Here is a 13,147-nt window from a genome sequence, read left to right as displayed (position 1 = left end):
GATCCTATCGATGGGATCATAGGGTTTGCTGGTGAAAAGGTTTTATACCCGCTCTCACCTCACTTCTTTGGTCGACAGTAGTGTTTTTCCTAGGTTCCTCTCCCCTGGTGTGTGTGTGCTGGGAGGCATGCAGCTAGCCTTGTGAGCTGCCTGTGTATGCACTTGTTGGAACTTGGATTTTGGTATGCTCAGCTCGGCAGAGTTGATATTATCCTCTCCATTGCCTCATTATTTCACTAACCTACCAGGTGGCTTTGCCACTTGGCCTAACTCTTGTTTTATTTTGATGTTTTTGTTTCCAGGGATGAATGAGATGATCAAGTGAAGATCAATCAAGTGGCGATCAAGCAAATCATGAAGATTTACTTTAGTAGTTTAGGATTCTGTCTAAACTTGTAATTCTTTTGTTTTCTCTTTTTATTTATTAATTTCTGTAATGTGTTGTAATATTTATAATTCAATTTGGATATTGTAAATGACATTGTATTCTGTGCGTTAATCAATAAAGCTCAAGATTTTCTCTAATGAGCTTTGATTATATATTCTATTGTTTTGTATTCTTATTTATCCAATTGTTTAATGAATTATCCATATTTGAATTATAAATACTTAATTAATGTTTGAAGTTGAAATTCAAACATATCTTGTTTGAATTCAATCATGCAACTTAAGTTGAGAAAGGAGTTGTTCCCCTCTCTTCTCGAAAACCCTAAGTGTTGACTAAATAGGTTCAAGTTTATCGCACTCTCGAAACCCTACTCCTATGTGGTGTCGAGAGAGAAACTTGTCCCCTTTTGATGCAGAAATTTCCCCATATTTTACGATGCAATGCACATCCCTTCCTAAATTCTACCCCCCGGTCGTCTCTAAACCTGGAATATTACATAGAAGCGGGACTTGGCGTGACAATTCCGAAATTCGTCCCTGACAGGAATCAAACTCCGATCGTTAGGTTGCGCCACTGCGACCCCAGCCACTGGGCTAAGCCCACGCCGTCGTAGTTCCTTTTTTTATTATTCATTTGATTTCCTATTCATTCATGTGCGAATTGAACTATATATTATTTTCTTCTCGGGACATTCATTATTTGTTTAATTATTTGGATATGAACTATTGCTGTAATTTAGATTATTATTGTATTGTGTGATATTTAAAACAATAATAATTTACTTTATATGGATGTCTTATTAACATTGGTGCAAAATCATGCATATGTATTGAAATGGTGAAAATTCTGAAAAATATGGACTTATGATTTCGTGCGGGGCTCCGGCCGAACCTCGCAGATGGAAACTGTAAAACCCATAGTTTTACAGTTCCATCCGCGGGATATATGCACGGAAGTCCAAGCAAAACCTAAACGCGTATTTCAACGCCTGTTTTACGCATTTTAAGGGGATGCTATTTGCGGGGTTTGTTAGAGTTGCTCTTTGAATTAGTTGTAGATATTTGAGATTTCAAAGTTTGACCCGTTTCTCACGGGATATAACACAATCGCAATATATCAACAGGCTCTCATTATTACATTCGTCGTACAACAGATCACACGAGCCAAAAACATGGGGCCTTAGTTTATACTACAGTTGGTCATGAGCGGCCCAGCCTGGCCCGACCGACCCAGCCTGAAAATCCTGGGCCGGGCTAGGCTTGCATGTAGGGCTTGATTTTGGAGCTTGAACATCTCGCGGGGCCTAGGCTTGCATAAAACTGGATTTAAGCCTAGTTCGGGCCATGTTTGCTGGGCTGGCTGGGCTTTCCTATATTCTGGCCGGGTTCAGGCCTGGTTGGTAAGCCCGAAATTTGGGCCGGGCTGGGCTAGCTACGGCCAGGGACTTTATGGACAGGCTTTTTAAAGCCTGGCCAGAAACCCGGCCTAGCCCGAGAAATGTCCACGTTGTTTATACTACATTCATTCACATACCGGTGCCATGAAAGAGAGATATCTCGGGCTGCAATTGTGCATGCCTCATGATTGCATTGATTAGTATTTGTACAAGGATTACAACTTGTGTTGTAAGAAAGTTATGTCGGATTTCAGAACCCTAGGAGCCTGTTTGGTTACTCAGACGTTTTCTGTGCATGTGTAGAGATCTTCTCCCTAGAGCCATGATGGACTGGGCCAAGTTCAAATTCATGTTCCACATGTAGTTTGGATGGTAACAAGCCCATTTGTGTATAGTATTTGTGTATAGTGGGAGAAAAATATGCACTAGGTTTTGTTCCCCGGTACATAGCAGACTTTGAGTGCATTGTGTTTAAGCAAACTACTTTATCTTAATACACTCTAATCTACACAACCATGGTTTGATTCGAAATCAAGTGTACATGAAAAAGACGCGCCTCAACGTTGTGAATCCATTCCCGTGATCAGTTTGGAGTTTCGTCGAGTTTTGGATTGTCATTTTCGTGTTCCCGTTGAAGTTTATTTGGATGATTTTTGTCAAATTCATGGCACTCGGTTGACCATTTGAAATTTCCTTCAAGGAGTAGTTTCACCACACCGTTTCACATAACTTTCGTGTTCGAAGTTTTTGGTTTTTCCATTCATACACGAGTAGATCTACAACTACGTACAGTGTATTAGTGAGACCAAGGAGCACTCATCTACCAATGTCAAATCGAAAACCTACGAACACAAAAGTTGTGTAAACATCGAGATAAACTTATTTTTCGAAGGAAATTTGAAACGGTCTACCGAGTCCCACGAATTTGAATTTTTTTGACCAAAAAGGCTCTAAAGGGAAAACGAAATTGATATTCAAAAACTCGACGAAACTCCAAATGGATGGTGGGAATGGATTCGTAACATCGAGACGCATCTTTTTCATGTAGTCCTCATCTCGAATCGAATCGAAGCAACTGTTAAGAAGCTCTAGATGAGGTTACCACCAAGTATAAGATGTGCACCCACAGAGCCACGAAGTCCAGTCTTTTGCGGTCGTCAACGCCTGCATGCATGACAACGCTTGAATCCAGCGTGCCACACGGATCAACTTTTGTTCTGCTTTAAGAAACGTGTGATGCAAGAACTCGAAAGCCCATGGCGCACCAAACATGTCAAACTTGGCCTAGCCATGCGAAAAATCACTCTGTGGGCAAACAAACAGGCCCTAGGTAACCGATGGTACAAATTGATCTAGGGTTATCTAACATATGGGCTACAAGTGAGATTTGATGATATTACCTTACTAACATTTTTAGTCGATGGAGAATTAGTCCCCTAGTATCTTTCATGCATCTCTCATCTCTGGTCTCTTTGTAAATTAGTCAAACAATGAATTTTGAACAATTTTGTTTTGTCAAAATCACATCTACATAGATGATTTTTTTTACAGTTTTTTTTTAAAGAAATGTCGAAACAACAGACCAATGCTATTTCATGCCAAAGATGTTGGCAAGAAAAAACACAGTAGAAACTACAAAGGGCAGAAGCAAGGGGGCTGTGGGAGCTGATCAATATGCGCAGGAGTCCATGCTTCACTGATGCAATTAGAATTAGCTGTGGATAATTATTTGAGAATTCTTTCAAACTTTGACGCTGCTACTCACAGTACATACCACAATATATATCAACGAGCTCTCATTTCATTACATTCGTCATTCGACAGAGCACATGAACAGCAACAGCCAAACAGGGGAGCCCTTTAGTTTATACTACATTCATTCACATATCGAACTGCTCTGAAGTCTGAACATCACCGTGAGTATGTTGTACAACAAAATCGGACAGGATCGATCGACACACGACCTTCCCATCGATCGAGATCGGCGCAACCTTATTCTCCTCTCTGCCCGTCTCAAACTTGTTCGATTAGCCGGGGAATCTCTACTATACCGATCGATCCACCGCAGTTCGAAGCACCAAGCCAAGCATGCAGAGATGTCAGGTGACAGCCACTGGAAACGATCATAAGGTGAGGTTCTTCATCTCCCTGCGCAGCGCGGTGGCCCTGACGAGGCTGCCGATGGTGTTGACGGCTAGCTTGATGTCCTCGATGGGGTTCCCCGGCACGACGCGCTTGTAGAGGTAGCTGTCGAAGGTCATCCGCTGCACGTAGTCGTCGGCGCACATCTCCACGAACGCCTCCCTGGCCGCGTTGGAGCGGTAGAACACCTTCTGCAGGATGTCCAGCACCTTGTAGGTCGGCCAGTAGAGGCGGTCGAACTCCGCCAGGTACTTGCGCAGGTCGCTCTCGTCCACCAGCCGCGTCCCGTTCGCCGACCCGGCCACGATCGCCTCCGCGCACATCCGCCCGCTCTTCGCCGCGAAGTAGATCCCCTCGCCGGAGCACTTGGTCACGTACCCCGCCGCGTCGCCCACCAGCGTCACCCGCCCAGACACCCTGATACACAATATGGTCGAACACCATCAGACCCCAACTGATCGCCGGGCAATAGTTCTTCCAAGGAAAAACAGAGGAAATGCTTGTTACCTTTTGGGGCGTGGGTGCTCGGGGATGGGGTGGGCCTCGACGCGGATGATCTTGCCGCCCTCGATCTTGTCCTTGGCGCGGAGGCGGGTGGCGGCCTGGAACTTCTTGATGTCGGCCTTGTGGGTGACAGTGCCGGTGCCGACGGCGACGTGGTCGCACTTGGGGAAGACCCAGCCGTAGAAGTCGGGGGAGACGTCGTCGCCGACGTACATCTCGGCGCGCTCCTCGTAGTAGCGCATCTTGTCGTCGGGGATCTTGACGCGCTCCTGGAAGGCGATGGCGTACTCGTAGTCGCCGGCGCCCATGTCCTTGGCCACGCGGGAGTTGGCGCCGTCGGCGCCCACGATCGCGTCAACCTCGAACGAACGCTTCTCGCCGCCCACCTTGCCGCTGGAGCTGTCGTAGTGGTTGTAGTGCACCGTGTACGTGCCGTTGCGCTCCTTGGGTTCCTCGTACCTGAAGATCGATAACAGCTTAGCCAGTCAGATAGGTTCATCAGCCAATGTTTAAATCTCAGAACAGAGATGAGCCACAGCTTATTCAAATCGGCAGTTGGTTAGCCATCGGGTGTTTTTAGCACAACAGGGCTGTCATTTTAGTTTCTACTAGTGTGCATTTCAGTTGATTCGATTGATTTGTTTTATTTTCAAAATGATGGTGAACAACAATTTTATTCTCAATTAGTACTTGCACAGGTACCTGAAACCTGGTTTTTAACGACATGCATGCATGTGTGAAATGGTCAATACAGGTCAAGTGGTCAAGTCACAGACATAGTCTCTCCTTCAAAAATCATCACTCTAATCTAATGCTACCACTCTCTAATTCTGACTCCATTTCAGGACATGTGTAGAGTGAACACTGATAGTGTACGGCTAAATGCAAAGCTTGTAAGAGCAAGCTCATTTATAATCTTGCATTTCATGGCTAGAGTGGTATACCATACCTTAGGAAGAGGCCATTGAGGACCTCGGCGCCGGCCTTCTGCGCCCGCGTCCGGAGGTAGTCGTCGAGCACCTCGCGCCTGACCATCCCGATGTACTCGTGCGGGGCGAGGGTGCGTCCGATGTCGACGGCGACGTTGGAGGGCGAGATCATCTTCATCTTGGTGACCCTCCGGTCGACGAGGTCCAGCGGCAGGTCGAACTCGGACACCATGCACAGCGGGATGGCCCCGCCGCAGGGCTTGCAGTTGTCCATCTTGCGCTCGATGAGCACCGTCTCCACGCCGCCCTTGGCGAGCGCCTCCGCCGCCGCGCCACCCGCGGGGCCGCCTCCGACGACGGCAACACGAAGCCGCCGACCGGCCGGAAGCTTGGGGCTCGATGACGACGCGCGAGCCACGAGGAGCCGTGACCTCCTGCTGCCTCCGGCCGGCGCCGCCCGGCAGGAGGATGGGAGGAACGTGGCGCGTGCCGTGGCCGCGGACGAGGAGAGGGACGTCATTGTGGCCGCGGCTCCTGGCTCGAGCTCGAGATGGACGTGCGGTGGAGAGTGAGCGAGCGAGTGAGGTTGTGAGCCGGGCGCGAGCAGAGCACGTACACGGGGAGTGTAGTAGCGAAGTTGGGCGGAGAGGCCGAGGATAGGATGAGGGTGTGAGGTGGATTGCGGGGCAGGTCGACCGTCGGATTGGGGAAATGGAGGGCTCAGATCGCTTGTATGGATGAGGTTTTTGTGTGCCTTCGCTTTTGCCGTTTAAGCCGTGCGAGTGGATGTGGTTTTGCCAAATCGGACGCACTTGTTTGGATTGTTGTGTCTGTGAGTGATGGGTGTTGCTTTGCCACGTCAAAAAAAAGGGGAGGACCTACTATATGACATTATGCTCCATATGCTTGTCAATCTTGGTGGAGATCACTTCGTTTCGAAAATAACATATGCATGTCATTTCCGTCCTTGACCAAGACCAACCATGCATCAGACCATAGCAACTCTAACACATGTGTTAAAAGAGGCCAAAACTGTAACGGTTCGATTGGTTTACAGTTTCGGCTAGATTTGACTCGCTGATCAGATCATGTATCAATGGCCGGGCACAAAAAAAATTAACAATCGTCCAAGAATTCACACTCGCAAACACTATATGTAGCGTTCAATGCGACGGAAACGGGATAAAACACTATTTCCGCACCGTCGCTCCGCCGCCGCCCTAGGGTTTCCTCCTGCGAGCAATTCCACCACTGCACGATTTTTAGGCGTAGAGGATTTGGATAGGGGGTGGCCGGATTGGAGCCAGCAACACCTCCCGCGACGCAACGGAAGCTCCTGCGGCATCCCCGCAGAGGAGCACGCGCGATGGGTGCGCTAGGTGGGTGTGAAGAAGCGTGCCGTGAAGAAATGGATGAACCGCGGGCTCATGCCACCGCCATCTTTCCACGCGTACACCCACGACACGGAGGCGGGATCTTTGTCTTCCTCGCGTTGTCGTCATCCTCGCTCCCTCACCCGCTCCGACGATGATTTGGGCACTGAGACGGAGGCCGAAGAGGAACCGGCACCGGCACCGGTGAAGATCGTCGAGTACACAGACTTCATAGACAACGACGAAGCCGACGCGACAACTGTGGAGAAGCTGCGGCTTATCTCGGAGTGGGAGCCGCTGACTAGCGGCATCGCGAGGAGGAGGAGGACGAGCGATGGGCCATCTACCAGGTGTGGTCCTATGAGGCATTCCAGAAGAAGGTCGTTGTCAACCGTGTAAAGAGGGAGGTCGCCGACCTTGACTCCAACTAGCTCCCCGAGCTTGTCGTCCGCTGCCACGTCCACATGCCTCGGTGACATATCTCAGGGCCAAATTTTAGTACAATTTGGGTTGCGATAGTTTTAAGTTAGCTAAAATCTAGGTTTTTATTTTGCGTATTTGTTCATTCTGTGAATGGAATCACGAAGAATTAAGGGATGAACCGGAATGTGATCAGTGTAAATTCCCACCAACTAGGTTTTTCGATTCTTGGTTCAGAGTATGGTTTCTGATCTGCCCTGGGTCCAATTAAACCTATACTCACATCAATTGGAAATTGAATTCGGCTCCGTGGTGTCGTATGCTTTCTCTACCAAAAAATTATATTTCGAAATGTTAATTTTTTTGATAAATTATTCTACATTTACATCTCTATAATATATGTGTGTTTGTTAAATTTGGCAAGGAACCATTATTTTTGTGGTCTATGTAAAAAAAAATCTTCTGAGATAGATCAATTTTCATGAAACACACAACATATCGATTTTTCATGAAACGACTTTGTAAACACGTAGTACATGAAGATGTACATGCGAATTTTTTATTTCAATATTTTTAAAATTTTAAAATGTGGGTAACATGTAATTTAAAATGAAGGGATCATATACTTCTATGTGCCAAAGCACTCCGTTATCAGTAGACTATACTAAACCATTTTACGGTTAATTCAACGTTTCTGTCTAGATATGCTCTCAGTCCGGCGTCAAGGGATTCAAGATCATGCCATCGCTTCACAATCGGAAAACTTTGCATCGGTCGCTTTTCTTCCGGTGCCGTTTCCCTGCGAAACTGTGTACTAGTACAAGGCGCGTGACAGTGTGGTCAGCTCGTGTACATATTCAAGTGCGTCCTTGGTTTGCTCACCGTTACTCGTGTTGCGTTGTGGTCGAGGCCACCCGAAATCTGCCGCTGAAGGACACGGCCACCGCAAGCTGACGATCTCGTCTGTCCGTGGCTATCCAAGTACAGATACAACTCTACAATAGTAATTAAAATTATAACTACGGTAGAAGGAGAATGAGATTGGTGATGGTGATGAAATTACAGTGGTTAATGATGAAAGGCATGATGCCTTGTTCTCCGATGATCCACGTAGCCGTTCGAATGATGTCTTCTTCAATGTTTCTTCTTTAGATCTATCCAGAGGTGGTGCTTTTGTGTTTTTTAAAACTATGTGTCTCAGTTCTCTCTGCCGTTTTCGCGAGACGAAAGTATTTAACGAGATCGTGCTTCTGGTACGATGTACGGGTAGATAGTACGGGCGGGCTACCCCGTATCGATGCCCGCTAAACCTCCTGGAACTTGTCCTCGCACACTTTCGCCCAGGTGCATAATTAAGTGGTTAAATGATTTTTATCACGTTAAAATACCATAAAAATGATAGTTTTATTGATATTTTATTATTGCCTTATTATTTTGAGATCCTGCGTAGACAAGCATAAAAGAACGCGGTAGCGCGGTAAAATACAATAATCCTATTGCTACTAGGAAATATCTTTATGAAATAACGGTGTAAAAACATGCTAAAAATATACTCATCACACATCTGATAAAATTGCGAGGCTTCTTCACAAGCTTTGTCTCAATGTAATGGCTGGACCGTAGAGCAAAATAGGGTGTTTGCTATGTAATAACTGTAATAGCCAAAGTAAAAAAAATCCTAATGGCCGGTTGTATCTTAGATGTACAACAAGCCTATCTTTCTTCAGAAACCTTAGTGTGGAAAGTGTAAGTGCATTTCCAGCGGCGTGACCTAAGCAAATAGAGACGGGTTGTTTTAGAGTATCTCCAGCGTCCCTCAAAAAATATCCGGCACAATGATTTGAGACGCATTTGAGGACAGTGTCGGACAAAAAGAGACAAATATATGTAAAAAAAAGAGGCCCTTCCCAGCTGTGTTCCTCGAACCGCGTCCGAACGCATGCATTTTAATAGAGGGGACCATCCCATGTGAGAAAAGTAGGTGAGCGAAAGTGTTGGAAAAGAGAATGACATGTGAGGACTATGGGCTGCATGCATGCATCCGGACGCTCTTTTTGTGCCCGGCGTCCCCGGCACAGAGTTTCTACCGGGGACGCCGGACACAAAATGAGGCGCTATTTAGCTTTGGATGACGCGACTGGAAAGCGTTTTTCTCCATTTTTTGTCCGTGACTGGAGATGCTCTTAGTCCATGCGGTGACCATTGATATTATCTTGATGAAGGGACTTCTTCACAAATATCACATCCCTCAGAGTGGTACAACAGAAACATTGCAGGTCATAACACTCCAGATTATATTACAAACATGGTCTTAACAAGTTGTTATTCTCACAGGTCCAATGAGAACACCCTACGATATTACTTAAATACTCTTACAACTCAAACTTAAGAGACATAACGAGCTCAGCAACTTATTTAAGTAAGCCACTATGCCGCTCGGCTCCGATATGTCTAGGGTAAGACTCTATTCCTCCGCCTCGGTGTTGTCAACTCCGTAGACTATCCCATAGTCTACACCTTCAACTCCTCCTGATAGGCCAGGCTCTTCGTAGACCAACTCGTAGTCCCCTTCTGGTGCTCCGGTGCAGGCATCCTCTTCATGATCACAATATAGCAAGGGTGTCGAAAGAAAGTGAGTACAGAGGTACTCATCAAGTTCAAAAGAGAAAAGGTGTTTGATGCACTAGCTACGATTATTGATCAGAAAATCTCAGGTCAATGCATGTTTCGCAAACATTTCTTCAAAAGGTTTATTTTATTTTGAAAACTATGCCCGCCAGTCTTCACAGGTTGATCAGAACTTCACGGAGTTCCTTTCCTACCGCGTTCGTAGTTCCCTTTCCGAAACTGGGAGTGACAAGCCACAATTTGATACACTCTGCAGATGTGCGTTACTTTTTCTATAAGAGAACTTATCCTTGTTGCCAATCGGGTGTTCCTTCCCGTCCACACTTCCTTGGTGTGAGGCCCAGTATAAGAACCAAACCAATCATTGCCTTCTCCGCGACCTCGCATACCCACCCTTTTGTAAGTCTGTCTTGTCCTGTATCTATAGGTAGACTGATCCAGCCATTTGTTCTCACCTATACCATTAAGGTAGACTATTCCGAACAATTCTCATGCCCTATCCTATACACTATAGATAGACTACCCTGGACAATCCTTACAATCCATGATAGACCTTTAACAAGTCAGCCCTCTTCTATACCTATTGGTAGACTGTTCCGGACCAATGTCCTCACCTTTACCAATAGATAGACTGATACATGTAACCCTTTTCACTGATCTGTTGATATGCGAGAGGAAAAAGATACAACTGACTTCCCAAGAGCCATTATAGATCTCCTGGTTAACGTGGAATTTACGGCACTAGAATCACTAGACGACATTGGTGATTAGTCCTAAATGAATAGAACCCTTGCAATGGAACCTCCACCATCAACACATACCATGGTTCCATTGCCAACCACATAGTCATATTCATAATTGGAAAAGTAACATTTTGTTTTCAATGCAGGAGTGATAAGTATATTGCTTTGCGAGTAAATTGATAGAAAATAATCAATATGACATGAGCAAGATTGAACTTGCCTGGTGACTGCGAGATAATGCAGTTTGAAGGTTTGGATGGAACCTGGACCTCGGATTCTGAAAAGAAGCAACATTGTCTGATAAGAACAATGTTATAAAATCCATATGGTGCATGCATGAATGCATTATTTCATGTTGAATCCCTTTCCCTGGAGTACTTATTAAAATTTGGATGATTTAAGTTTAATTTGAATCTTTATGCCTTTGGCAGTAATTTATAATCCCTTAAGATTAATATTATATTGTTTTCTTATAAAAGAAAGGATTTAGGATTAATAGAATTTTCCTTTGGAAAATATTTACCTTAATTGAAAAGGTTTTGAATAATAGAATATTTCTCCTTTTGGAAATATTGGATTTTGAAAATAATAAAGTTATTTGGAATTTTTCCTTGATTTTTATATCCAAGGAAAATTGTAAATTTGAATTTTCAATTTGAAATTCACATAAAAAAATTCTTTAATTTAAATTCTCATTGTTTATTGCAGTTCATATTTTATTTTGGTTAAGGAATATTTTTTATGAGTTATTCATATTTTTTTGAATTTTTAGAGTTGTTTTGTATTTATTTGCAGTTTTTATAGTGTAGGATTTAAATTCAAATTTGAATTAATTTAAACCTAGGGAAAATGACCAAAATAACCCCCTGGGCCCACTAGTCAACCCATTAGGGTCGAACCGGACCAGCTCGGTCCGAACCGACCGCATCGGCCCCCTCACTCTCTCTCACGCGCTCGACCTAACCCTAACCCTAGAGCTCTCTGGCGATTCGTGGCGATGGCGCCACCGCCTCAGTCGCTGCCACGCTCCGGCTCACTCCAGCCACCTCTACACACGCCACCGGTTGCTCGAACCCCCGTGCGACGATCGTCGATTTCTTCCTCCTGCTCCAGATCGCCTCCGTGCTGGATCTGGAGACGAATCTCCTCTGGTGATTCAGTGTCTCCGACGAGATTTAGTCTCCGTTGTCGACGCTCGCGTGTTCCTGTGACTGACCTGGCGCGGGTGATGCTGTGGCATCGCCTGTGTCGTCATCCCCATGGTGCTGTGCTGGTGGTTGGGTTCGTCGGCGTAACGTCGGTGTCTACCCTGGACTTGCAGCTGCTGCGGCCGCGCGGGCACTGCCTCGCCATACCATATCCTCTGCTTCCAGGCGCAGGTAAGGTTCTCCTCTTCCTTCTCCATCTTTGTCACATCTGTGTGCACCTCCATGATTCTGTTGTTCCTCTTCTTCTCTCCTTGCTTCCTGATGATCCTAGGATCATGCAGGAACACCTATGCTGATGCCCTTTGCATCCATTCCTTCCTCTCTGGTCTGCTTTCACCAGCCATGCCATTACTGGCCATTGGCCAAGCGTGTGCTGCTTCGATGCTATTCATTGCTACTGGTACTGCTTCTTGCTACTGCTGTTATGCTCCATTGCTACTTCTTGTTGTACTTGCTATGCTATCCTGATGCCATGTCTAGGCTTACTGATGCCATGCTTATGCTTGTCTAAGTCTACTGCTGCTTAATTGTTTGGTGGTGGTTCTTGCTGTCAGCAGTGGCTAACAGCCTGACACTTGTGATGCTTGTGATGCTCTTTTGTGACTTGTACATGGTCCAATTGATCCATTTGGTCAATAGATGCTAGTGGCTAAGCTCTATGACTTGTTTGGCTGCTGCTCTAGCCATTGGCTAAGCCTCCCAGCCTTTGCTGGTTGCCATCTGGTTAACCTGTGATGCATATTGATGTGTGACTATCTATCGGAATGTCTTGTGATGCTACTGGTGCTTTACAAGTGGCTTAAGTGCATACTTAGTGAATGATTAAGCTACTAGTGCTTACAATATCACTTGGTCAAATGGTTTTGGTAGCCTGGTGTGCTTTACTGAAGCAATTGCTTCAGTAAACTTCTTGTGCATGTTATGTTGTTGCCATGTGTTGATTTCTATCAGTTATAACTGATGAACCATGTGTTGATAATGATTCATTTGCATTAACAGTTGCTTATATAGATTTCAGTATACTTTGGAATGAATTTGCTTGTCTGAACCATCATGGTAATGAAGACAAACTTGCCTGTGTGGCTAGTTTGCTTGCTAGACTTGTGTTGTGACCTCAGTAGCTTGCTACTGAATCTGGTTGCATCTCATTTGGCTATCTGGTGGGTTTTTTGAAAAGATAAATAATATCCACAGTTGGGAATCATTTATATGAATGCCCTGTGAATGCTTTTGATGAAAACTGGGGTTGATCTGATGGTTTAATACACCAAATGGTGCTAGGTAACTAGTTGACCACTGTTCTAGTTGTTCTAGTGTCTTGGATGGCTAGTACTAGATCTACTTATGCATATCCAGTAACTAGATCCCTAGTTCTTGGTCTGGCCTCTTCATTCCTAGCATCACTTGATAAATACC

The 13,147-nt window shown here is 45.3% G+C and overlaps 1 protein-coding gene across 1 annotated transcript; it reads right to left on the bottom strand.

Annotated features, from left to right (window-relative positions):
* Positions 1-3,545: 3,545 nt before the first annotated feature.
* Positions 3,546-5,976, bottom strand: LOC124693176 (geranylgeranyl diphosphate reductase, chloroplastic). Its single transcript, XM_047226642.1, has 3 exons — positions 5,380-5,976; positions 4,434-4,889; positions 3,546-4,343 (listed from the first exon to the last, which is right to left on the bottom strand). Exons 1-3 carry the CDS (start codon positions 5,877-5,879, stop codon positions 3,908-3,910), a joined length of 1,392 nt encoding a protein of 463 aa, XP_047082598.1. The 5' UTR covers positions 5,880-5,976; the 3' UTR covers positions 3,546-3,907.
* Between the last annotated feature and the right edge of the window lie 7,171 nt (positions 5,977-13,147).

Source organism: Lolium rigidum, chromosome 2 (assembly GCF_022539505.1).
Source record: "Lolium rigidum isolate FL_2022 chromosome 2, APGP_CSIRO_Lrig_0.1, whole genome shotgun sequence".
Taxonomy (NCBI): Eukaryota; Viridiplantae; Streptophyta; class Magnoliopsida; order Poales; family Poaceae; genus Lolium; species Lolium rigidum.
The sequence above is the reverse complement of the archived record's forward strand: the minus strand, read 5'-3'. Positions and strand labels throughout refer to the sequence as shown.